Source organism: Anolis carolinensis, chromosome 6, assembly GCF_035594765.1.
Source record: "Anolis carolinensis isolate JA03-04 chromosome 6, rAnoCar3.1.pri, whole genome shotgun sequence".
NCBI lineage: Eukaryota > Metazoa > Chordata > Lepidosauria > Squamata > Dactyloidae > Anolis > Anolis carolinensis.
Genome location: NC_085846.1, coordinates 34,913,786 through 34,941,515, shown reverse-complemented (window position 1 = coordinate 34,941,515; position 27,730 = coordinate 34,913,786). Strand labels below are relative to the sequence as shown.

General features: G+C 42.9%; 1 protein-coding gene across 3 annotated transcripts in view; it reads right to left on the bottom strand.

Annotated features, from left to right (window-relative positions):
* Positions 1-23,170, bottom strand: part of cacnb1 (calcium voltage-gated channel auxiliary subunit beta 1) — a 73,551-nt gene extending 50,381 nt beyond the window's left edge. Inside the window, exons 1-2 of one of the 3 annotated variants that reach the window (XM_008113321.3) lie at positions 22,665-23,170; positions 10,655-10,741 (exon numbers count right to left, since the gene is read on the bottom strand). In XM_008113321.3, the coding sequence (XP_008111528.1) occupies positions 10,655-10,741; positions 22,665-22,751 (174 nt within the window). In that variant the 5' untranslated portion in view covers positions 22,752-23,170. The remainder of the gene's footprint in view (positions 1-10,654; positions 10,742-22,664) is intronic. The other 2 variants (XM_008113319.3, XM_003222551.4) reach the window with 2 other exon arrangements.
* Positions 23,171-27,730: the final 4,560 nt, after the last annotated feature.

The following is a 27,730-nucleotide window of genomic DNA, read 5'->3' as shown; positions in this document are numbered from 1 at the left end:
ATCCCCCCTCCCTTCAGCTGTCCTTCCATTCCTGTCTTTCCGATCACATATTTGAAATAGTGTGCGTGCACGTCCTGGAGGACAGAAAATCACTAGGCTTGGAGACCGATGTGCGTATTATAATGGGCTCGAATATTACCTGCAATATTGGAGCAAGGGAACCTTGACCATCTCCACCTTTGTGTTTCTTTCCTCTGTGTTTGCCCTCTCTGCTTTTACACAAATCAGACAGTTTGGCTGCTTCATGAGACTGAAAATAAAAAAATAAAACTGATCCTTGGCAGTTTTTCTTCTGTATTTGTATTGATGCATGTTTTACTTTCATCCTAAATACATAGCATCTAAAAGTGAGGGATTTCTGGCTCTCCAGATTTATTTGGATACCAACTCCCATTAAGTGCACCCAGGATCACGTGACAGTAATAATAAGGGATCAGAATACTACAAGGGTTGGAGAGTCAAAGATTCCCCATCTACGTATTGTTGAAGGCTTTCATGGCTGAAATCACTAGCTTGCTGTGAGTTTTCTGGGCTGTATGGCTATGTTCCAGAAGCATTCTCTCCTGACATTTCGCCCACACCCATAGCAGGCATCCTCAGAGGCTGTGAAGTATACTGGAAACTAAGCAAAGAAAGTTTATATATCTGTGGAAGGTCCAGCTATAGAAAGAGGTCCAGATAGAGAAAGAACTCTTGTCTGTTGGAGGCAAGTGTGAATGTTGTAATTAATCACCTTGATTGGCATTTAAATGGCCTTTCCAGCTTCAAGAACTGGCTGATTCCTGCCTGGGGGTAATCCTTTGTTTGGAGATTTTAGCTAGCCCTGATTGTTTCCTGTCTGGAATTACCCTGTCTTCTGAGTGTTGCTCTTTATTTACTGTTCTGATTTTGGAGTTTTTTTTTTAATACAGGTAGCCAAATTTTGTTCATTTTCATAGTTTCCTCCTTTCTGATGAAATTTTCCACATGCCTGTGGACTTCAGTGGCTTCTCTGTGTAGTCTGACATGGAGGTTGTTAGAGTGGTCCAGCATTTCTGTGTTCTCAAATAATACATTGTGTCCAGGTTGGTTTATCAAGTGTTCTGCTATGACTGACTTCTCTGGTTGAGTTAGTCTGAAGTGCCTTTCATGTTCCTTGATTCATGTTTGGGCCCCATCTACGTTTTTTTCTGTTCCTATACAACAGGATTTGAGTAAGTAGGAACATATTATCCTTCAAATGTTGGTGAATTACTGGTCCCACTATCCTGCATTCCTTGACTGGGGTCCCTACCATACTAACCTATATCCCAGGATCTAATCCCAGATTATCTGCTTTAAACTGGATTATATGTGTCTCTGTTGCCAGATAATCTGGGATAAATGGATAATCTGGGATCAGATTCTGGGATATAGGGTCAGTGTGGAAAGGGCCTGGGATAAGTAGGTTGGTGGAAACTGAAGTGAAACAACCTGCAGAGGGTGACACATTCATCAGCACTGCTCTAACATATACCTTAAATATGATTTATCCCATATATACTCATGTATAAATCTAGAACTTTTTAGCACCCCCCCCCCCCCCACTTATTGTGACCTAGGAGAACTAAAAGAACTACGTATTTTTAGTGCTGCTTTTGGCCTTTTTCAATGCCTGGTTGACTTTTTCCCATCACAACAGACTGATACTTGACTTAATACATGTCATATCAAATTCCACCATTTTGGCCCCCAAACGAACCCTCAACTAATACATGAGGGCTGTGGCGCAGGCTGTTGAGCGGCTGCAATAAATCACTCTGACCATGAGGTCATGAGTTCGAGGCCAGCCCATGGCGGGATGAGCACCTGTCAATTAAAAAAATAAAAAATAGCCCCTGCTCGTTGCTGACCTAGCAACCCGAAATATAGCTGCATCTATCAAGTAGGAAATAAGGTACCACTTATAAAAGTGGGGAGGCAAGTTTAACTAATTTACGACTTGGAATGAGGAAGTGCCGTCAGAGTGGATGATGAAGCAGCTGCTCCCCCCTGTGGCCAGAATCGAACATCCCCTCAGGAGAAGGTTAAATTGCCTCTGCATCTGTCTGTCTCGGTCTCTGTTTGATGTTTATATGGGCATTGAATGTTTGCCCTTTGTGTGTATAATGTGATCCGCCCTGAGTCCCCTTCGGGGTGAGAAGGGCGGAATATAAATACTGTAAATAAAATAATAAATAAATGATGTTAACTTAGACATTAGTACATATGATACTTCCCTACAAAGACATCATTTGTCTTGATCTGCATCAATCTGTATTTTTTTTATAAAAATGAGGACAAAGATCCTTCATCGAAGTCCATGATGTGTACCTTCATGATGTTTATTTATATTTATTTATTTCAACATTTATATCCCACCCTTCTCACCCAACAGGGGACTCAGGGAGGCTTACAATAAAACACACATATAAAACCTGTACAATACACTATAAATCAGTTAAAAATTAACTTACATAAAACATTCATAAAATGCATTATAAAATACAGATAGGTGTGTTCATGCTGAAGCTATGTCACCGATATAAAGAACAAAGAAGTGCGACAGTACCCAAGAGGGCAGCATGTAAGATATTCTGTTGCACACAAAGCACCCATGGATTTCCATTGTCTGTAGTGCCCTAGACTATTGTTGACAGCAGTTATCCTCCCTCTCTTATGCTACTGTTGCAGCCTGCCATGAAAAACACTGTAATGTTGTGTATAGTAGCCACTACACAATGGTCACAGGGCTTCTTCTGCTTGTGCCATGATTTTGATGGTGCATCTATGACAACACTACCTTCCTGTGAATATGATTATTGCCTGATCCACACAATGATAAATTGGCTTACGATAGCATACATTCCCCAAAGGATAGCAGTGTAAATTTCTAGTTTTCATAATTGTGGTCAAAATCTTTTAAAAACAAAAAAATAAAATAAAAATACACTGCAGGTGTGGTGAACCAGGCTCAAAAGCCAAATGATAATCTTCTGGAGTCTAAATACAGTATGTAAAATAACACAAGCATCTTAAAATTTCAAATTTAATTTACTGACCAGGAATAGAACCTCAAAACTTATTTGAACATAATATGAACTGCCTAAAATCTAATGCTGGAAATGTTGTCGAACACAACACTCCCACTCTGATGATTTATAGTTCTCTAAGAATAAAGTGAATGATTTTTCCTCCCTTCTCCGCTAAATTCCCACACCCTGGCCAAAAGCAAGACCGCCACACAGACCAGCAATCATGACTCTCCCTTTAAAAGTTCATTTTTATGTTATCTTTTTATTTTTAGTCTGCAGGTATGCACTGATATGTATTAACACATATACAGAGAAAACCGACAACAGCAACTCAAAGACTGTATTGTTCCTAACCCTCCAATAAAAGTATCTTTTCTTATAACTTTCTGTCCATTTTATTTATTTATTTATTTATTTATTTATTTACAACATTTATATCCCGCCCTTCTCACCCGAAGGGACTCAGGGCGGCGTACAAATTGGCAACAATTCAATGCCTGCACATAATTAAAACAGCAATGAAAATCCAATAAAACAATTAAAACAATATAAAAATATAAAACATATGATTAAAATCCATTCCTCCAAAATCCTCATGCTGTAGCCGTAAATCAGTCCGGGGTCGTCTTTTATCATTTAATCTTTGAAAGCCTGGGCACATAGCCATGTTTTCAGGGCTTTTCTAAAACTCAGAAGGGTATCCTTTGCTCCCCGTTCTGTTCCTATATGTATCAAATATATGTATCAGCTATATGATTTCTGCCAAAGCAAGTCCCAGGGGTCTTCACCTTCCTGCTGACCCCACTGAGGAATTTCCTGGACAGATGGTTGGGCAGGTCCCCCTACTTCCTCAGTCTAAGGTGACAATCGGGACCCATTGTGTGCACATGTGAATCAACAGATGGTTTCTCCTCTCAATCTGATAATAACCAGCCAATATTTGTTCAATCAAATATCCCACTTGGTCTATATTGTCAACCATAAAGACTCACAATATACATCCAAGTCTGGACCCCGAAGGCAGAGATCACCACCCTTGTTTCAGGGACTCCGGACACTTGACTATCATAAGGTAAAGGTAAAGGTTTTCACCTGACATTAAGTCTAGCCGTGTCCAACTCTGGGGGTTGGCGCTAATCTCTATTTCCGAGCTGAAGAGCCGGCGTTGTCCATAGACACCTCCAAGGTCATGTGGATGGCATGACTGCATGGAGCGCTACTACCTTCCCACCGGAATGGTACCTATTGATCTATTCACATTTGCATGTTTTCAAACAGCTAGGTTGGCAGAAGCTGGAGCTAACAGCAGGAGCTCACCCCACTCCCTAGATTCGAACTACCAACCTTTCGGTCAGCAACTTCAGCAGCTTAGTGGTTTAACCCGCTGCACCCTATCTTTATCACCCAAAGCTGGACTATTATGCTAGTCATAATCCCCCTAAGCCCTCCAAATATGGTCATAGGAACTTCCTGGGGTCATCCCCTTCTTGGTCAGACCACACCTGGAATACTGTGTCCAATTCTGGGCACCGCAGTTGAAGGGAGATGTTGACAAGCTGGAATGTGTCCAGAGGAGGGCAACTAAAATGATCAAAGGTCTGGAGAACAAGCCCTATGAGGAGAGGCTTAAAGAACTGGGCATGTTTAGCCTGCAGAAGAGAAGGCTGAGAGGAGACATGATAGCCATTTATAAATATGTGAGGGGAAGTCATAGGGAGGAGGGAGCAAGCTTGTTTTCTGCTGCCCTGCAGACTGGGACACGGAACAATGGCTTCAAACTACAGGAAAGGAGATTCCCCCTGAATATCAGGAAGAACTTCCTCACTGTGAGGGCTGTTCGGCAGTGGAACTCTCTCCCCCGGACTGTGCTGGAGGCTCCTTCTTTGGAGGCTTTTAAACAGAGGCTAGATGGTCATCTGTCGGGGGTGCTTTGAATGCGATTTCCTGCTTCTTGGCAGGGGGTTGGACTTGATGGCCCATGAAGACTCTTCCAACTCTACTATTCTATGATTCTATGATTCTATGAAGGGCATTCCTCACACCTGAATAGGCTGTCAGAAACTAACCACGACCATCCCCTCCCAGCTGAAATAAAATTGTTGCCTGGAATCAGTGACATCAGCAAAGCTCAGCAAATCAGGGCCCCTCCACACAGCCATATAACCTAGAATATCAAGGCAGATAATCCACAATATCTGCTTTTAACTGGGTTATCTGAGTCCACACTGCCATATAAGCCAGTTGAATTTTGTGAATAAAATGTGAATTTTATACAGCTATGTGGAAGGGGCCTCAGAGGGCAGGCCCAGACTGGCCCCTCTCTGAGCCAATCTGGGGAGGAACGGGAAGCTTGAATGGAATCTGAACTTAAAAATCTATGTTGTTTCTATTCATGTTTATGCTTGTACATTTTGGCATCCTTTCTGGCCCAGATTGCATAAACCTCTGTTGCTTGTCTTGACCCTGGTGAGTATGTTTTCTAATCAGAAACTTTGGGCTGTTAGCGTAATGCTTATCAGGTATGGACCTTCCATAATCATGACCCTAGTCTAAATGTGGCCTCAGAAACCACTACAAAAGAAGTGTGGCCACTGTTCATAATAGGCATATCCTGTCCTTAGAGACAATTTGCCACCAGGCTCTGTTACCTCTCTCCAATTCCTGATCCAAAGATCTGCAAAATCTATGCCAAGTATTGCTTAAATGTTTCATTCTTGTTTGACTATAGCTTCCCGTGAGTCATGCTTCCATGTCCCTATAATATGTGTTGTGAAGCTTTGGACTTTCTATTCCCCTCTGATCACATCCACAGGTGAACTTTCGTTTGGCATGAATCCCTTTGCATCATTAGGCACAGTGCTGCTCGTAGTTGTCCTATATTGTATCCCAGTTGTTTGTCTAGTGGAAGTGTCATCTTCTGGAACTATCTCTTGTTTAATTTTGGACTGTTGTGTCATGAGGGTTTCATGGACATTCAAAAGAGGACTCTCATACCTCCTTCTTCACGGTACTAACAAGCATGACTTATGGTGCCACTGCCGTTGTCTCTGAGAGATCATTTGCCAGTTTCATTCCCCAGTGCTGCCCATTAGCTGCTTGGAAAATTCAGCCTAGATCCTCAGCAAAAGCCTGCCTGACACGGCAAACTCTACAAGTATCTCTGTTACCATCACCATAGCCTCTTGCCTTATAGAAGCACACAATCTTACCACCACAGAAAAGTAATAGTGAGAAAACCAAAATTGCTTCTTTCTAATGTTACTAGATTCGAAGAGGTGAAAGGCAGAAGTCAGGTTATAGTGAGCGCCATGAACATGTAGCCCAAACCCTGCCAGTGTCCTCCTCAAACACCATCCTGCCCCTCATCCAAGTGAAGGCTTTCATGCGGGGACAATTTCCTCCTAGATGTTCTGTTTTTCCTCCAGAATGGACATCCCAGGGTTCCTTAATTTGCATGACCCCACTCACTGTGTCTACCTTAACCCTTTCCTACCCTTTCCTATGGAACACAGTTAACAGAGGAATTGATCAGCAACTGAACAAGAGGTTTGGGGAGAATTCACCATGATTTACAAGAGTTGTAGTTACCTACATCCAGAGAGCACTGTGAACCCAACCAACGATGGATCTGGACCAAACTTGCCATGGATAATGGGACTTGCAGTACCTTCACAGATACTATGACCCCCACCGACAATGAACTGGTACCAAACTTGGCACAGAGAAGCCCCATGACCAACTGAACATACTGAAGGGGTTTAGGGGAACAGACCTTGATTTTGGGAGTTATAGTTCATCTGCATTCAGAAAACACTGAAACCAGCAGACGTCCGATCTGGACCAAATTGGCACACAGACCCAACATGGCCAACTGCAAATACTGGCAGGGTTTGGGGGTGATTGCCTTGGGAATCTGGGAGTTGTAGTTCACCTTCATCCAGACAACACTGAACCCAGCCAATGACAGATCTGGACCAAACTTAACATCCCAAAACAAACAATGCCTTCTTTTATAACCCGGGCATCGCCAGGTCCCCAAGCTAGTAGAGACCCCATGGGCCATCCAATCTAACCATGCAGGAACACATAACAAAAACACTCCTGATAGATGGTCATCCAGCCTCTATATAAAAACCTACAGAGAAGAAGATTCTATTACATTCTGGGGCAGCATATTTAACTGTCAAAACAGCTCTAACTCTCAGGAAGAGGAATCAATGAAACTTGCATGAGTAAGAACATACCAAATGTCATTGATTCAATGGGTCTACTCAAATTAAAAATAACTGACAGATTTAGCCTATTGAGTATGTCTTCCAGAAATCTTTAGCCCATATGCTAGCTAGAGCGCTTGGAAGTTGTAGTCCATAAGGTAACATTTCCAAGCTCTGGTGAAAGAATATGCCTATGTATCTCATATCACATACCCATTTTTAACCATGATTCTGTCCTGAGATAGAAACCACAAAGAGTGATTTCTGTCAGAGGAGAAAATATTTTCCCTGCTTGATCTGCTTCTACCTTTTACAATCTACTTTGCAAGGACTTAGTTATTTCTTTTATCACTCTGTTCCAGAGAATACAGCCAGATGGAGAATTGCTATGGCAACCTTTTTGCTTCCCTATGTAACGGATGAAGAGGTTTCTGTTTGTTTTGCAAAGATGTTTCTTGCTAAGACAAGAAACAGACAAGAGTAGCAGAAATGTGAAGCCATTAAATCTGGTGATTGGCAGGGTTTCTTGGCTCTTCGAGGCCGGATATCAAATCTGAGAGTCAAGTAAATCAACTGGAAAAACCTATTGCTGTGGCTGAACATCTACCAGCAAAAGATGGAAGGAGCCAAGATTTCTGAGTTCTGCATGGGTTAATATGATTAGCTGTGAAATGACACACTGCTAATAAACCACTGATGGTTTAAAAAAGACGGAACAGCCTAGTTGTGGTTGTTTTGATGTAAGCTTGAGGGCTGGGAACTGTCAAACTAAGAATTTTTAAGCAAATCCGGAATCCTTTTTGGTTGAAGGACGGGTTATAAATATTGGTGAAAATGTTTTTCAGAATGCATTTGGTGCTGGCAGACAAAGTTTATCAAAGAGTGGAAGTGTGGAGATGTTTTATTTAAATTTTTAATTCTGCAAAATGGTGTTTTTAACTTGCATTTTAAATCAGTGAGTTTAATTGTACTGTAACTTTTGCTATCTTGGGTCCGGAATATTACGGATTGATGATGATAAATGGAAGCTCTTACATGTGCCCACAATCCAGAGTCACCCGCAGAATAATAACATGCCACTCAGGTTTGTACAACAAAAATACAAGAACATTACTAATTCCAAGAGATCAAAAAACAGTAATATTTTCAATGGTCCCTCAATGATACAGTCCTGGTTCTTCACCCTCTTTTCTCAGCAGCAAATAGGTAAAGGTAAAGGTTTTCCCCTGATGTTAAGTCCAGCCGTGACCGACTCTGGGGGTTGGTGCTCATTTCCATTTCTAAGCCGAAGAGCTGGCGTTGTCCGTAGACACCTCCAAGGTCATGTGGCTGGCATGACTGTATGGAGCGCCGTTACCTTCCCGCTGGGGCGGTACCTATTGATCTACTCACATTTGCATGTTTTCGAACTGCTAGGTTGGCAGGAGCTGGGGCTAACAGCAGGCACTCATTCCGCTTCCGGAATTTGAACCTGGGACCTTTTGGCCGCAAGTTCAGCAGCTCAGTGCTTTAACACACTGTGCCACCAGGGGCCAACAGGCCTCAAAATAGCAAGGCCTCTCTGAGTACACAGCTCTCTTTACCAGCAGTACTCACTCAGCACCGAAAAACTTGTCCAAACTGGTTCTGCAGCAGCAGAACAGAAACAGTATCAAATCAATCCGTGGGTCTTTGCAGGCTCAGCCGATCGGCTTCATGCTCTCCATTTTCAATTTGACTTTTTTTAGAAATTCAAGGATATCCATAGGACTTTCTGCCAGCACCCTATTTCAAATGTTCCCACAGTCAGCATTTTCCCATGTCTAGATGTTATGATTACAGATAAACTGGAAATAATCTGTGCCTAAGTGTATGTCTGTGAGCCTATGTTTCTAAAACTTGAAGTGGACTTAGAGACACCATCAATTTGGAATTTGGGGGGATAAAGTGGGCATTTTGGGCAGTCTGTGTGATCCCAGGAGGCGAAAAGTGACCCCTGGACCTACTATCATCACTCTCCTTTGTTATACAGGTATGAAGAAGTAAATTCTAGTGAATTCAGAGAGGCTAGTTTCCAGGTAAGCAAATGTAGGTTTTAAGCCTATGCCACCAACAAGCCCTCTGCCTGTGTAGCCATCTGCTACTTTGTTCTCAGTGCCCTTTACAAAAGGAGACTCAGCAGGAATGCTTGGCTTATGTTGTTTAACACAGAAAACACTTTTATTCTTCAGCACAACACTTCCCCTTGAGATGGATGCTGACTATGAGAAGCAAGGGAAGACAAAAGAAAGAAAAATGGGAGAAAGAAAGAAAGAAAGAAAGAAAGAAAGAAAGAAAGAAAGAAAGAAAGAAAGAAAGACAGAAAGAAAAGCCTAATTTTTAGTAAAAGAAGGTGGTCAGAATATGCATTTTGAAACCATGTAATTTCATATACATAGAAAGACACAATATTTTGCTTGCAAGATTGGTTTTCCCCCTCACATGAGACTTCAAAAGACAAGAAAAAAGTCAAAGCAATAAAGAAAAGCTTGACAAGTGGGAAAGAATGAATCTAGACAGTGGAATTAATGTGTTGTCGAAGGCTTTCATGGCCAGAATCACAGGATTGTTGTAAGTTTTCGGAGCTGTATAGCCATGTTCCAGAAGCATTCTCTCCTGACATTTTGCCCACATCTATGGCAGGCATCCACAGAGCTTGAGAGGTTGACCTCTCAACCTCCGAGGATGCCTGCCATAGATGTGGGAGAAATGTCAGGAGAAAATGCATCTGGAACATGGCCATAAAGCGCGGAAAACTCACAACAACCTAGCAGAATTAATGTTTCGGTGTGATTTCAACTCCCATGACTCCATGTTGTGCATGAGAGTTGTAGTTTGGTGAGGCACCAGCACTCTTTGGCAGAGAAGGCGAATACAGTTGTAAAATTACAACTCCCATGATTCCATAGCACTGACCCATGGCAGTTAAAATGATGTCAAACTGCATTAATTCAACACTGTAGATACACCCTAAAAAGATACACCGTTGGGAGGGATTACAGTAGTGTATTGGGAAAGTAGTCCTCATTCCACACAGTCCTGGAAACACCATCCAAATTCGGTTCCAATTTCGTGAGCTGCTTATTTATATTAGGTAAAGGAAATTCACAGGTTGTCATAAATTGACAGGTGGCTTGAAGGAACACACACACACACAAAGGTAATAGTTGTAAGACTGCAATAAAAGCTGTATCCATTGGAGGAAGATGATCTCAAAATTCCCAATTGGAAACTATTGCATTAAAGGTGTCTTGGTCCTTCAAAGGCCCCGAACTAATAAGCAGGTAATACTGTGCAAGCAGATATCAATTCCCACAGTTCTCCCCTCCCAGCATTCTCTGCCTCCTCTTTGAGCACAGATTCCCATTCCCTTCTTCGGCTTTCTCTTACCTGTCTGACGAAACTGTTTGAAGTCGTGTCAGAGGAGGTACTGCCATCAGAGCGTTTGAAGCGGTTTTTCCTTTTGCTATATTTCCCCTAAGAGGTCAAAGAAGATGCAGAAGAAGAAGAAAAAATCAGAGACAGAGCAACTGTCATAAGGACATAATCAAGCATGTTTCAAGGTTACAGAGTATGAGCTGACTCCATATTACAGAAACCGACAAAAGGTGGAACCCAACAGCAGGTCTTGAGGCATTTCCAATCTAAGATACCAGATTTACTGTGTGTTTGGCATGTTCCACCATCCACAAATTTGAGAGAAACAGCATTCTGACCTTGCCAGGAAAAGTATGGAATGACTTTTTAATATGCGCTTAATACTAAAAGGAGCCCCCGGTTGCACAGTGTATTAAAGCACTGAGCTGTTGAACTTGCAGACTGAAAGGTCGCAGGTTCGAATCCGGGGAGAGGAGTGAGCACCCGCTGTTAGCCCCAGCTTCTCCTAACCTAACAGTTCGAAAACATGCAAATGTGAGTAGATCAATAGGTACCGCTCCGGCGGGGAGGTAACGGCGCTCCACACAGTCATGCCGGCAACATGACCTTAGAGGTGTCTATGGACAACGCCGGCTCTTTGGCTTAGAAATGGAGATGAGCACCAACCCCTAGAGTAGGACATGACTGGACTTAACGTCAAGGGAAACCTTTACCTTTACCTACTAAAAGTGGTGCTGTATGGAACTGGTACAATCCCTGCTTGGGTAGCCTATGTCTAAGTCAAATTGACAGGGTGAACATATATTGCACAGTCTACACTCCACATTTATATTTTTTAAAATACCAGATTTCATTATTTGCAGATTTGATTAAAATGGTCCCTCTAGGAAACTCTAGATTCTCTAGTGCGGCTCTACAGCCAACATTTGGCAGATCCGTGGTCTGTGGACCACCTACTACAAGGGAGTCTGAGCCCTGTCACATGCACAATGGAGGACCTTCTCACAGCGACACCAGAGGCACTCTAAGTGGCTTCTGGTCAATGGAAATATAGTATAATGTCAAGTATTCTAACTTTGTTTGTGCTTTTAAAAAACATTATAATTGTACCCCCAATTCACTTCTGACATGATAAATAAATAAATCTGGCAGATGTTGACTATAGAGATCTGCTGGAGGACCTAGAAATTCCTAAAGCAAAGTTGACCATAGGATCACACTGGAGGACCTAAAAAAGTTCCCAGAGAGGCATTCACTCAGGTAGAAAAGTGGTGATTTATTCATGTATTTTCCACTTTCACAGAGGTCCTGAGCCTCTAACTCAACAATGTGGAGCTCTGACTGTATGGAGCAAAGAAAAGAAGAGCAGGAAAGGTTAACTGATTAAACTGTAAATCAGAACAGATCTTAATTACTTTTCAGACTACACTTTCCAGAACTCCCCAGTGTGATGATTCTCATGTTGGGTGAATCAGAAAGGGGGAACTTCTGGATACACTCTCTAAGCATCTGTCAAACCTCCTGTGATGGACATGTTTATTCAGTAATCAAGAATTTAAAAAAACCTTCTTATTTATCTATCTATCTCTCACCTTCTTCCCAAGTTTGGGAAGCGAAGTAACTTCTGACAGATTTAAAAACTACCAGTAAAAATACACAGTAAATTATATATGGCCAAACACAAATTAAATTAAAAGTTAAACTATAAATAAACTTTAAAAAAAATTTAAATGATCAAAAATAAAAATAAAATATTGAAAGATACAGCTTATCTGTATTAGCCTGACTGCATATAAAAGGCTTTACCAGAAGGTAGAAGGGAAAAGGTTAGAGCTAGTCTATTATTACTATTGTTGTTATTCTTCTTCTTCCTCTTCTTATTCATATAGCCCCCGGTGGCGCAGCTGCTGAGCTGAGCTGCTGAACTTGTTGACCGAAAGGTTGGCAGTTCAAATCCGGGGAGAGAGGTGAGTTCCCACTGTTAGCCCCAGCTTCTGCCAACCTAGCAGTTTGAAAACATGCAAATGTGAGTAGATCAATAGGTACCATTCCGGTGGGAAGGTAATGGTGCTCCATTCATTCATGCTGGCCACATGATCTAGGAAGTGTCTATGAACAACACCGGCTCTTCGGGTTAGAAATGGAGATGAGCACCAACCCCCCAGAGTCGGACACACTAGACTTAATGTCAGGGGAAAAGCTTTACCTTTACTATTCTTTATATGCTTCCTTTGGAAGGAAGTTTCATAATTATAGAGTGGCTGCCAGAAAGTCCTCTGTCATGTCTGCACCAGATTTAGCTTTAAAGTTGATAAGACTGATCTCACAACCTGGCAGACCTATATGGGAAGATAGTCTGGACCATAACATAGGGCTTTATAGGTCAAACAGCACTTTAAACTGTGCCCAGAAATGGACTAGTTACTAGTTCTGTAAAGTGCTGTAATGGAAGCGCTATGGGCTTCCTCTAACCAGCAATTCGCCATAGTATTTTTGACCAACTGAAGTTACTGAACAGCCTTCAAAGGCACAGACAGTATATTACAATAATCCAAACAGGATATAATATTTTTCTGTGGTCAAATTAAGACAGCTTCAGAGCTGATACACTAACTTCAGCTGTGCAAACTGAATTCCTGGCCACTGCAGAAATGTGGGAACATGAATCCCGTACCACAACGTGCAAACTTCTCTCTTCAGGGAGAATGTAACTTGATCCAACACAGGCTGAATCCCTATTCACTGATCTGTCTTTTGACTGATCAGATGTACTTCTCTCTCTTCCCTGAACGAGGCCTTAATGTGTGTTCCTTCATTCAGTTTATTACTGAAAACATTTCAGTAATAATTTTTTTCTGAGAAATCAGTTGAGGTTTACAAGTGAAAAAGCTGTTGCATGGAGCTGAACCAGGCTTTTCAGGAAAAAAAGCTGTTGCATTATGGCTTCTTTCCACAACCACCAACTCTCCCAATTTGTCAGACACAGCCCTGATATTATCCTATTTTTTCAGTGCTTTTGAAATGTTCCAGTTTTTTCCCTCTTCCTTCTATTTCCCCCCACCATCTCGATGTAGTTATGGCATTGGCACAGATCAGTGATGATGCAACAACTTTTTTTGGAATTGGAGAAGAATCAAGTGATGTCACAACAGGTAACGTGGCACGGCACAACCTCAGCAAATGAGTTTGATAAGAAACTGCTTATGTTAAGAGATAAATAAATAATGACGTCATGTCTCCCCCTCACAATATATGATGTCAGAGGTTTTTTTTTGGTTTAATGCTTTTATTTCAGATAACATTAAGGTTCAGGAGTGTCACAATTTCAAACTGCAACTCTCAAAACCTGGACCTGAATGGCCAGTAAGCACGATGGTAGTGGATTTTGGAGGTTGTAGTTCAAAAATTGATGTTCCCAAGCTGTGGCTGCAGCATCCCAATGACAGCGTGAATAACCAACCTTGCATGGTGAGGCTGCAAAATTATTTGACACAAGCAGCAGATATCCACTGGCTTCATATGAAGTTCAGATTCCTTGAAGGGCTCATCATTCACAAGGTGAAGAGCCAGACGCCAATAAACAAAACAGAAGTGGATGGTTGTGGAAGGCCATCCAATCACTAATTCATTTGCAAAACATATTAGCAATAATAATGAGAAGCCACACCTCACAGGAGGCCTAGGGTGAAAACATTTCACATTTGCTCCAAGGCCTCATTGGAGGAAAGACATCAGTAAATGAAATCCTGCAGGCAGGGCTGTCTGTACAAGATAACCAGGAATAAATAACAGCTGGTAAATCTGCATTTATATCTGCTAATCCTGGTTAGAATTACCATTTTTTCACCATTCTAAAGCTAACCACATTAACATGCAGGACTTATTTTGATAGTCTTCCCTAACCTCATGCCCTCCAGATGTGTCGGACAATAATTACCATCATAATACCCAGTGGAGCCTCCGGTGGCCTAGGGGATAAAAGCCTCGTGACTTGAAGGTTGGGTTGCTGACCTGAAAACTGCCAGGTTTGAATCCCACCCGGGGAGAGCGCGGATGAGCTCCCTCTTTCAGCTCCAGCTCCATGCGGGGACATGAGAGATGGTAAAACATCAAAACATCCGGGCATCCCCTGGGCAATGTCCTTGCAGACGGCCAATTCTCTTACTCCAGAAGCAACTCCGGTTGCTCCTGACACACACACACACACACAAAAATCATACCCAGCATGATAGCCAGAAAATGGAACCTGCGTGTTGATGTATCAAGTTATCATTGTTCCAATTTGCCCAAACTTATTGGGACTAACAACTGAGTTTAAACCAGAAGTGAGAATCCATGGATTTCCAGATGTGGTTGAATTTCAATTTGCAGCATCGCACACTATTGACTATGTGGCTGTTGGGAGTTACAGTTCCAACATGTGAAAGGACACAACTCTAGTTTAGATATATGTGATCATATTCTCCAGATTTATAAGCTGTATATCAGTAATGTGCTTAGCTAATTGGGTCTATCTATTTTAAATATAATACTGCCAACACACATGTTGGTGTCTCAAATGTTAATCCTCTTTCTGGTTATATTTGATCTGCTGATTCCAAAAATGGAACCATATCAGCTCTAATTTTTGAGATACAGAACATATGCTATATACCACTCTTCACTCTGCTCACCCACAGAATACCATAACCATATCAAAGAAACTAGAGCTAATGTGGTTTATCCAATGCAATTTTCTGAATTAGTGCTCCAAATAACCTCAGGAATAAGCCTAAAACTGCAGACACCAAGGAAAAAATGTTTTTGTTGGGCTGTGTAATCTATAAACCAATTAACAAAGCTAAACAACTTAATGTTTCCAAGCTCTGTCGACCAGATATACAGTTTTGAACTTCGTGCCATTCTAGCTGCCTATCTTTGCATGGCAACAGTGGGGAAAGGCTCACATTTCTTCTAAACTAAATGCACACAGGCACATCTGCTGAAGGCAGATAGAAATGTATGCATAAGAAAGCATCTTATGATCCCGAACTACTGTTTGTGTGCACGCACATCCGCCCACACAAAGCTCCATTGAAATTGAACTCCTCTCTTTCTGCATACAAAATTTCAGACTGAGGAGGGCAGATTATTGCCCTGCAGATATCATTGCATTGCCACTTCCATCAACCCTAGACAGAATCGTCATTATTGAGGGATAATAACAATAATGTTGAGGATAATAAGAGTTGCTAATCACATCTGACAATTACAAGTTGCTTGCTCTTGACATATAAGCACAGCTGCCAAACCCATGGGCAAAACCATGTTTTTATGAAGTACAGGTAGATTATCCCTTGCCTGAACTATTCGGGATCAGAAATGTTTTAGATTTTGGTTTTTTTTTTCAGATGTCAGAATACTTGCATATACATAATGAGATACTTTGGTGATGGGATCCAAGTCTAAACATGATTGGCATTTTATGTTTCATATACACCTTTCTTATACACATAGCCTGAAAGTCATTTTATACAGGCATTTTTTAAAATAATTTTGTGCATGAAGTAAAATTTGTCTATACTAATCATCAGAAAGCAATGTGGATAATCGTAGATTTTGGAATATTTCAGATTTTGGAATTCCAAGAGATGCTCAAACTTGTACTAACATACCATCTCCTCCTTTTTGCTTTTTTTGATGTTTGCTTATTTGTTCCCTATACATATGATCATGTATACACATGAACATCTGCAGGAGGCATGCAACCTATCTTCCAATATAGTACCATAAACCATGGCTGAGTAGGCAGAGCCTGGAAAATATTTTGTTTGGACTATTAGTCATATTATCCCCTAAGCAGCATGGCCATGCCTCTACCAAGCCCTTGTCGCCTAGACATATTTCTTGAAAAAGAATGGTGGGAATCCAGTTCTTTTTGTGTGTTTGTGTAAGATATGGGAAGAACTGATACAGCAGTTTCTGCCTTCCCTACATCACCCCTGTGGAGGAGGCTAGGATTTCCCCAAAGGAGACTGTATAATCAACATTGTGAATTTTAAAATGTCCCCCTCTGGATTGATGGGGAACCAGAATAGCTCACTCCACTTATCAGAGGCTTAGGATTTCATCCCACAGGTTTAGGGTTCTATTCCCATGCGCTTGGGAAACAGAGTCCCATAGCAGTCTCACAAAGGCCATCATATGATGTAAGGGCACTTCTGGTAGGACTCCACGAGGTTCTGTTTCTGCAGCGCATGGAAACAGTGCCCTATATTTGTCTTCAGGAGTCCGGTTATGAAGTCTTGGCTCTGCCTTTCCTCTCCTTTGCTTCAGTTCCCTTTGTTTAGGTTCCCCAATAGTGTAGATGCCTCCATTTGTATTAGTTTTTGGGTGGAGCTTAAAAAAAACCCTAGAGGCCAGCCTTAGTTGGTTTAGTCCATTTGTCTGCACAGAGCTTTCTTGCTAGGACTTCTTTTCTTTTTGCAATAAAGCTACAGAGTTTAGATGCCTGGATATAGTCTGGAAATCATACACCCTAGCAATCCAAATAGGCATCCTTAGCACTAAACTTTTCATAGACCATCAGTCCCAGTGACAACAGAAGCTTGTGGTCAGCCCAAGTTTCACAAAGTAGAAGACCAATTCCCTCACTTTACATCAGAGGCAAAAGACTTTCAAGGATACCAGAGAGATGACCGGGACCAGCAAAATCTCCTTTTGTAATGTATTGTTTTAAGCTATCTTTTAATAGCCCCAGGTGGAGTTAACCCTTTATTCATCTTGTTTTCAGTAAGATTATTTTGGTTAATTTCCATCTTGCCTAAAGTGCCTCTGTACGTTAAGGGTCTTGATCTTAACAGAAGGTATACAGATAGCCCCCAAGTAAAGCCAGATACTATAGTTGTCCCAAAGGCTCGGACGTGCCATCACACCAGTGTTACCTAACTCCAAACAGTAGAAAGCAGCAGAAAGCAGGGGAAAGACAGACCTAATGTGGAAAGGATGTGGGACGGCTGGCCATCCCAGAAGACAGGGAAAGATGTGAGTAAGATGGTTCCCTCCACTTTCTCCTCACCCGTGAGATGAGCTCCTAAATGTGTTCCAGAGCTGAATGCATGAGCTGCAAACTCCCAGTTCAAATTTCTGTTCAATTTTGAACTCACAAAGTCCCTTCTTCTTTCTTTCAGACTTGGAAGCTCCAAGTTGTAAAATGAGGATAACAAAACTGGGTTATTGTGGAGAGTTGTTGTTGGGATCATTGAGATCCTATACTGTACATAAAACTCATGGCTGGGAATTATGTGCCCCTCCAAATGTTGGTGAACTGTGACTCTCAACATCCCTTAGAACTGGCCAGGCTGGCCAGGGAGGTTGGAACTCCCAATTCAATGTCATTTAGGGGGACACACTGTTTTTCACCCCTGTTTTGCCTGAAGGAGGCCCAGTGCTATTCACTTTGGAGCTGTCAAAAAGCTAATGTAGAATCAGGAAAAGTCTATGAATGGACCGATAAGCGTGTGTGGAGCTCCTCCATCTACGAAGCTTAAAACTATACATCAGGCTTCTGCATAGGGTTGCCCATATGAAACTGGAGAGGGCTCCTGTGCATTTAATGGTTGTGTAGGGAATTTGAGCTGGTGTTACTTGTTACCTGTTGTGTAGCAAGCAACACTATGCTGAAATTCCTGTTCGACATAACTACTAAAAGTACAGGAATAGGGTTCAGATTTGAGCCCTACTCCTATCTTCCTCCACAGCCGTGCTGCCTTCATTCCTTAATTTCTAACTCTTTCCAGGTTACGACCTGCCTGTTTCTTTTAATATAGTGAGCAAACAAGCACCACCATGTTCCTTTTTAGGATAGGGGATGTTGATTTTATCAGTTTTCTTTCACCTGCTTCAAAGAATCATGTTACCCGCCTCCTCTGTCTCCCAGGGGTGGCTGTCTTTTTGGTCTAGGGAGAGTCCCTCGTTGAAGTCCCTGGAAATATCTAAGCCTTTCTGCCCTATGTTGGGAGGGAGGGAAGAGAAACTGGGGCTGGAATGAACCAAACACTTCCCAAGCATGTCTCAGGGAGAGGGAGAGGGACAGCTGTCCGAAGGAAGCCAGTTGTTAGCAGGCCCCCACAGACATGGTTCTCGTAGTTTTAAGGCTAGGCAGGGCAAGGCAAGGAAGCAGAGCCCGAGGTTGGTATTTTTAGGCCTTTCCTCCCCTTGTTCTAATTAAGGCACGTGCGTCATTCAGAGCTGCAGCAAGCGGTGGGGGATCCACCACCTGGGAGACCACAAGGGAGTGGGACAAAGGAAGCGCCCCAAGGAAAGGGTCTACTTACTGGTGACATTCCACAAACACACACAAAACCCTCGGGCACATCGTGGATTTTGTATTGCTTTTTTGGAAAAGAAGCTGAAAAGTAACAGATTTGAATGGTGCCATCACACCAGCAGGGACAAACACACATCCAAAAAGGATTAAACCCACACGTCTCAGACTGCTGTTTCCATCAAAAGAGGGCAATGCATCTTGTGTTTCCCTATTGTGATCCTGTCCTTTTCAGCTGGCATTTTCGACACCCCTCTAAAGCTCACAAACAGTCGAAAGAACTTGGCATTTTCCCATTCCTTACGTATGAGCAACAGGTCCCAAGCAACTTAGCATTTCCTGCTTATCTTGGCACATTCTGCCATGATTCTAATTCTATTATTATCTGAACACCCTAAAGGGAGGAAGGAGAGAAGAATCTTAATACTGTGGCATCTTCTGGTATCTAAATTTCCACCTGATCTGCTGTTTCGCATTGCCCACTAGATTCAGCAACACCCACGATTTCCTCTACTCCCCATGATGAACTATATAGAAAAATAGAGACCAGAATCCTCCTATAGCTCATTCTAGGATGTATAATTCTAACTTTTCTTAACATCAACTACTCACCTTCCCTGTCAACAACTCTAAACTCCATCAGACTAACACATGATCCATGGAGCCATGGGATTATTTATTACTATAATCGCCTCTGTTTCCAGCCTGGGTCTATCTTCTTCCCCAAGAACTAGCAGATTAATAACGGACTATCACAAAACCAAAGCCAATTAACTGTGTATCACTTATTAGCTATGACTTGGAGGGCATCCTTTGTAAGACTGCCAACTTGGAGTTCCCAACACACCAAGGATGAAAACTATGACGAACAAGAGGAGGAGTGAGGTGGACATCTGATTCAGAAGGAGAGCAATCTCTCCATCGGCAGAAGATAAAGTCTCCAGGATCATGAAAAATGGCATCGTTATGAAAAGTGCTACTGAATAAATCTGACTTTGTGAATGTAACACTCACTGGTGAACAATGGGGATTCTACTTAAACCTTTTTTTATCATGTCAGAGGCGACTTGAGAACAAACTGCAAGTCGCTTCTGGTGTGAGAGAATTGGCCATCTACAGAGATATTGCCCAGGGGACGCCCAGATGTGTTAGCTGGGAGGCTTCTCTCATCACCGCAAGCTAGAGCTGACAGACAGAAGCTCATCCCGTCTCATGGATTCGAACCGGCAACCTTCAGGTCAGGAAGCCAACCTTTAGGTCAGCAGTTCAGTCGGCACAAGGGTTTAACTCACTGCGCCACCGTGGCTCCATATTATTAGTATTATTATTATTATTATCCCCACCATAGAATCTCCCCTCCATCAATCCTCACCATATCCTCTTAATCAGAAAACATGTGAACTGACAGAGTGATGTTCAATCAATCCTTCTTTCTAGAACTTACACCTAAAGTACTGTACCTTATACAGAAAAGCCATGGGCTTTTCATGTTCTTATTGTCTAAAAAAAGTATGTTTTCAAAGCTCCAGGCATGGATATACCCCGAATTATTCTTATGTATATCTCCAACTGTCCTTGTAGCTCCTACAAGTACCCTTCCTACATGAACCAGGAGAGTCACATACACTCATTGTGAACATTACTCTTGATTTTTTTAGATTAGAGAAATCTGAGTCATGTGCAACCTTTCTGGAACTCATTGGCAGAGAACAAGACTAAAGCAGCCCCCTTCCCTCATCTCCAAAGACACCTTAACCTTTGCCATGATTTTCTTTCCAGGACCAAGAGAAGATATAGTATCAAATAAATATAGTATTATACAGTATAGTATTATTAGTTTATAGTAATATATTAGTATTATAGTATAGGTAAAGGTCAAGGTTTCCCTTGACATTAAGTCTAGTCATGTCCGACTCTGGGGGTTGGTGCTCATCTCCACTTCTAAGCCAAAGAGCCGGCGTTGTCCGTAGGCACCTCCAGAGTCATGTGGGCAGCATGAATGCATGGAGCGCCATTACCTTCCCGTTGAAGTGGTACCTACTGATCTGCTCACATTTGCATGTTTTCGAACTGCTGGTTGGCAGAAGTGTATTATAGTATTTTATTATTTTATTTATTTATTTATTTACAACATTTATATCCCGCCCTTCTCACCCGAAGGGACTCAGGGCGGTGTACAAATTGGCAACCATTCAATGCCTACACATAATTATAATTATAGTATAGTATTATTTGATATAGAATCAAATATATCAAATATATTTTCACCCAGTGGCGCAGCAGGTTAAACCACTAAGCTGTTAAACTTGCTGACTGAAAGGTTGACGGTTTGAATCCAGGGAGCAGGGTGAGAGCCCGTTGTTAGCTCCAGCTTCTGCCAATCTAGCAGTTCGAAAGCATGCAAATGTGAGTAGATGAATAGGTACTGCTCCGGTGGGAAGGTAACGGCACTCCATGCAGTCATGCTGGCCACATGACCTAGAAGGTGTCTATGGACAACACTGGCTCTTCAACTTAGAAAGGGAGATGAGCACCAACCCCCAGAGTGAGACACAACTCAACTTAATGTCAGGGGAAACCTTTACCATATAGTACAGTATTATTAGTACAATAGAATCTCACTTATCCAACATAAACGGGCTGGCAGAATGTTGGATAAGTGAATATGTTGGATAATAAGAAGGGATTAAGGAAAAGCCTATTAAACATCAAATTAGGTTATGATTTTACAAATTAAGCACCAAAACACCATGTTATAAAACAAATTTGACAGAAAAAGTAGTTCAATACACAGTAATGCTATGTAGTAATTCCTGTATTTACAAATTTAGCACCAAAATATCACGATGTATTGAAAACATTGACTACAAAAATGCGTTGGATAATCCAGAACGTTGGATAAGCGAGTGTTGAATAAATGAGACTCTACTGTATATAGTAATATATTAGTATTATAGTGTAGTCTTATTTGATATAGTATCAAATAAAACCCACCCATGGCCCTCCTTTCACTTTATAGAGACACACTGTCAAAGTCCCTCTTTGGGTCTGGCTTTGCCATCTGTTTGCATGTGCGGATGGATGGCTGGCTTGAAAGATGAACAGGCACTGAGTTGAGCTCATCCGCTTGCACGAAACAGCGCTGGGTGGAAATCCAAGCAGCTTTATGGCTTTCTCTCCTGTTTTATTTTGTTGTTTACTAATTGGGCCTTCCTGGTGCCTGAATCAAATCAGGAAGCGAGCTAGTTAGGTTTAGCTGGTGCCAAGGGAGAAGGGCTCTCTCTCTGTGCAAGTTGCAATCCCCAGGCATCAAAGGGACCTGCTAGACTCAAGCTGCTTGAACAGCCATTCCTGCCTCTGTTGCTGCTCCTCCTCCCTTCTCCTCAATCCAGGAATTCCACATCTTCCTAAGATTGCCATTCAAACACTTCCTGGCTGTTGATCACTAGGAAGGCTCAAAGAAAAAGGTTTGCCGGTTTCCAAAGCATCATTGCTCTCTTATTTCTCGATACGTGTTGAGAAACAGGGGAGGGGTGGGCGAGCAGGAACGAATTCAACCAGGAGAAAAGGGTGGATGAGCCCCTCCCGAGCCATTTGGCCTCTTCTTCCCCATCCAAACAGCCACCCAGCCTTTCCATAAGGTGATATGTCCACCTCCAAAGTTCCCACCCGCGTGGGATCGGGCCCCGCTTCTCCCTTTCCCCGCTCGCTCCTCACCTGGAGACCGGGGTTGTCTAAGACCTCCATCTGGATGTCTTGGCTGGAGCTGTAAGGTGTGCGTGACATGCCGCCCTCCTGCACCATGGAGATGCCCCTTGGCCGCCGCCGCCTGCGCTCACGACGATGCCGGGCCCATGGTGCCGAAGCCGGAGAGATGGGCTTGGGGCTGGCCGCACTCGCAGGCGATTGCCAGCCCCTTCCTCAGCCTCGTCGCCTCGGCATGGCTTCTGCTGCCCACTCACCAAGGCGGGGGTGAGGACGACGGCGCCTCAAGGAGCGGGCGCAAGGCTGAGGCGCGGCTCTTGGGCGATTCCTGGCAGCAGAGAAGGCTGGAGAGGCTCCTGCGGTGGCGGCTGCTGCTGTTGCCAAAGGGAGAGGAAGGCAGGGTGGGCGTGGGGTGGGCTGAGCCCAAGGGGGATGCGCAGATGGGAGGGAGGGAAGGAGGGGAGAGGCTGCCCAGGAGGAGGGAAGAGAGATGGGGGGCTGGCGCTGGCCTTACTTGGGTTGCCCGAAGCCAGCCCTCCATCCTCCCGCCTCCTGAGCATCCTATCAGCATCCACCTGCTGCTGCCCCTATCTGCCCTTCTTCCCTCTTTCCTTCTTGCCCCTTATCCACCCAAGCACCCCCTTCCCTTGCTTGCACTGAAGGATTTGGGGAGGGAAGTGGCACCATACCATTTTTATTTCCTTCCAAGCAAGTCCTTCTCCTTCTTTCTTAACCTGTGCACTGAATCGACTCTAATAAATAATAATAATAATAATAATAATAATAATAATAATAATAATATTGATCATATCCTCAGCTGCTGTAAGAAAATCGCACAGACAGACTACAAACAGAGGCACAACTATGTGGCCCAAATGATTCATTGGAACTTATGCCTCAAGTACCACCTCCCTGCAGTAAAGAACTGGTGGGATCACAAACCTGCAAAAGTATTGGAGAATAAGCACGCAAAGGTACTGTGGGACTTCCGAATCCAGACTGACAAAGTTCTGGAACACAACACACCAGACATCACAGTTGTGGAAAAGAACAAAGTTTGGATCATTGATGTTGCCATCCCAGGTGACAGTCGCATTGAAGAAAAACAACAGGAAAAACTCAGCCGCTATCAGGACCTCAAGATTGAACTTCAAAGACTCTGGCAGAAACCAGTGCAGGTGGTCCCGGTGGTGATGGGCACACTGGGTGCCGTGCCAAAAGATCTCAGCCGTCATTTGGAAACAATAGACATTGACAAAATTACGATCTGCCAACTGCAAAAGGCCACCTTACTGGGATCTGCACGCATCATCCGAAAATACATCACACAGTCCTAGACACTTGGGAAGTGTTCGACTTGTGATTTTGTGAAACGAAATCCAGCATATCTATCTTGTTTGCTGTGTCATACAACGTCGTTGTGTCAATAATAATAATAATTTATTTATAACCAAAGCGCTGAGCTGCTGAACTTGCAGACCAAAAGGTCGCAGGTTCAAATCCGAGGAGCGGAGTGAGAACCCGCTGTTAGCCCCAGCTTCTGCCAACCTAGCAGTTCAAAAACATGCAAAAATGTGAAATCAATAGGTACCACTCCGGGGGGAAGGTAACGGCACTCCATGCAGTCATGCCGGCCACATGATCTTGGATGTGTCTACAGATAACGCCGACTCTTCAGCGTAGAAATGGAGATGAGCACCAACCCCCAGAGTCGGACACAACTGGACTTAGGGGAAAATTATCTTTACCTATTTATAACCTGCTTCCATCTCCCCAAGGGGACTCGGAGTGGTTCACATGGGGACCAAACCCAATCAACAGATAAAATAATACGACAGCATATAAATTAAACCAATACCAGTAAAATAACATTCATACAATACATCAGCGAGCATCAGAACTAGACAGTGGGGCTATTAAGATATTACAGGGAAGGCAGGCATGTGCAAAAATTCTAGGCAATGAGATTCAGGAGTAGGGTAAAGTGCTGAGGGTTAGGGCAGTAAATAGTTAAGACTGGATGGTGATAAAAAAGGAACCTACTGTTCGAAAGCACGTTGGAACACCCAAGTGTTCAAATTTTTGCATTATGTGGCCAGGGTAGGTGCTAATCTAATCTCAAAGGGCCCAACCCTGGATTATATGGTAGTGTGGACTCGGATATCTCAGTTCAAAGCAGATATTATGGATTATCTCACACTGCCTCTCTCTCACACACCAGAAGCGATTTGCAGTTTCTCAGGTCACTCCTGACATGAAAAAAAATGTTGATTATCTGCCTTGATATTCTGGGTTATTACTTTACTTAGGTGATCTTTCATAGCTCGAGGGTGATGGTTCTCCAAGTGTAGTGTCTTGGCGGTGGATGCGTAGGTGGCTGTGGATTCCTATTCTTGACCTGCATGTCCTTCTGCAGTGAAGACCTCAGTTTCCAGACGGAAGGCAGTCCTGGTCAGGGTTGGCTTGACGTGACTTCCTCTTGGCACACTACCCCCTTAAGCCCTCCATTTATGCCTCTTCGAATTCTGCAGCACTGTTGGTCACAGCTGACTTCAGTGCCGCAGCTGACCACAGCTGATTCTGGGTTATATGGCTGTGCAGAAGTCCTTCAGTCATAGATATTTTCTATGGGAGATATTGACAAGCTGGAAGGTGTCTTCTTGCGGTCCAAAGCACTCTCAGAATTTTTCGCATCCATAGGTTACCATGGGGAATACCATTGCTGACCTTCATTGCCAGTGTGATGTCTCTACTTTTCACTATTTGATTGAGATTTGTCATTGCTCTCCTCTCAAGAAGTAAACGTCTTCTAATTTCCTGGCTGCAGTCAGAATTTCTGCCTTGATATTTTGGGTTATATGGCTGTGTGGAAGGGCCCTGAGAGAGTGTTACCAATGGGTTTTTGTGGGTGGTCACCTAATGCAGCACACTCATTAACTGGTAATTATGGCTGAAATCCTAAGCATACTGGCATTATTGGCACTAACTAGACTATTTTGTGAATAGCTTATTTTCATTTTTCCTTAATATACTGGCTTTGTATCTCAGATCATATCAATCACTTTTTCACTTTGAATTCAGTTTGCCTGCTGATTTGGCCAGACAGTTTTTCTGTACTTTTTGTTAACCGAAACATCTTCCTAAGGGGACTCAGGGCAGATTCCAACATACAATGGCAAACATTCAGTGCCTCCGTAAACAAACAAATACTGGCATAAAATCCCAGAGAAACCTCGCATATGAAAATAACTTAAAACCTAACATCAAATTAAAGCCTAACATCAATAAATTAAACTAAACATAGTCAAACAAAATTATATAATAACATCAAATCCAAACAAACATCCAAGTATCTGCAAGTGTTGAGCTTCAGTGCTAACACCAGTGGTTTAATAGTTTGCATTTGGCTTTGGTAATCTTGGCGCAGATCCTCTTGCTGGTACCAAAAACAGGAAGAATTGCCGTTGAACTTCTTTGAATAAATGTTTATTCTCTAATTTTATCTGAGGTTTCAATCATTCTCCAGGGAGGTTAGCTCAACCCTCCTGGATGAAAGTGCATGTGTGCCTGCTCAGCTTTAACTGTGTAATTGTCTACAGCAGGTTTCCACAGAGAAGAAATTCGGCTTGTTCTGTTACAGCTGCTTCCAGGATCGCATTGCTTTCATTGGTTCCTCCACCGGCAGTCACGCATTCTCTCAAGGGACAAAGTAACAAAGAGGAGGTTGCGATCAAACAACAAGCAGGATAAAAGTGAGACAGAAGGATGATAGCAGCAGGTGTGTAACGGAAATTGGAGACCTTGAAAGCATTGTAGTGTGTAAAGACACATTAAGCCCACATGGGAATCATATTCTTCTCTTCTATTCAACAGTGCAGATCTCATATGGTTTTCTGTTCCCATCATTGTATGGTGCTGCCACTATTTCAAAATACTAATTTGGACCCCTAGGGAATTACAGTTAGCATGCCGCATTCGCTGGAGTCAGGGCAAAAGGAACCCTGTCAATGTGAAAAACTGCTTGTTTTGTACCTGATAGGACATCTTTCTAGGTTCTCCAGCACAACTCTATGGTCAACTTCTGCTGGAAGCTGTGACTATAGAATTACACTAGAGGACCGAGAGATTCCTAGAGAGATGTTCTCTCTAGGAAACTCTTGGTGTTCCAGCATGACTTCCAGAGGAATCATACTGGAGACCTGAAGACAATCCTAGAGAGAACATTTTAATTAAGCCCATGAATAATCAAATCTGCAAACGTCAAACTAGCAAATGTGGAGGGCTAGCTGTACTGGTATAGAATGGTACTTTTCAAACTTAGTGTTCATAAGCGAGAATTAAAAATGAAGAGGAGTCTCTGGACAGTCTGTATACTCCCCAACATTTTACAGAGGAAATTTGAGATGTGTAGCCAAGTGCACATCAGTGCATGGTCAAGATGGCAAAAGTTATTATTCAGAAAAATCACATAAGGAGGAGCGTTAGTAATGTACTTTGCTGAGCCTATTGAGAAGGGCAAGCGTTCATTCCTCTCTTCTTCCCTCTTGCTGAGGTAATGGAATTAAAATCACTTTTCACTTTGAATTCAGTTTGCAGCAATTGAAACAAGTTGAGAAGAAAGTGGAAGGAAAAGAGATAAACTGGAATATTTTAAAGCAGTTGAAATAAATGGGATGACAGAGGATTAATCAGGATTTTTCCTGTTTCATTGGGACAGTTGGAGAATATGAGTCTACAAGCTACATATGATTCCAAGACAGCTTTTGTGGGATCTCTACCTCCACACAGAGGTGGTCCAACCATAAGGCGAACTAGGCACTTGCCTGTGGTGCCATCGTCCCAGGGGCGCCATCGTCCTGGGAGGAGGGCACCACTCTCCACCTCCTTCTCTTTTGGGGCTTCCGGCGGCCACGCTGGGCCTCCCGGTGCCCGTGCTGGGCTTTCCGGCCGGCACAGACCCACCTTCGCACCACGGGAGCCCACCTTTGGGGCCTTCAGAGATTGTGAGGTCTGTGGGAACTTGGAAGCTAGGTATGTGGGGTTTATATATCTGTAGAAGGTCCAGGGTGGGAGAAAGA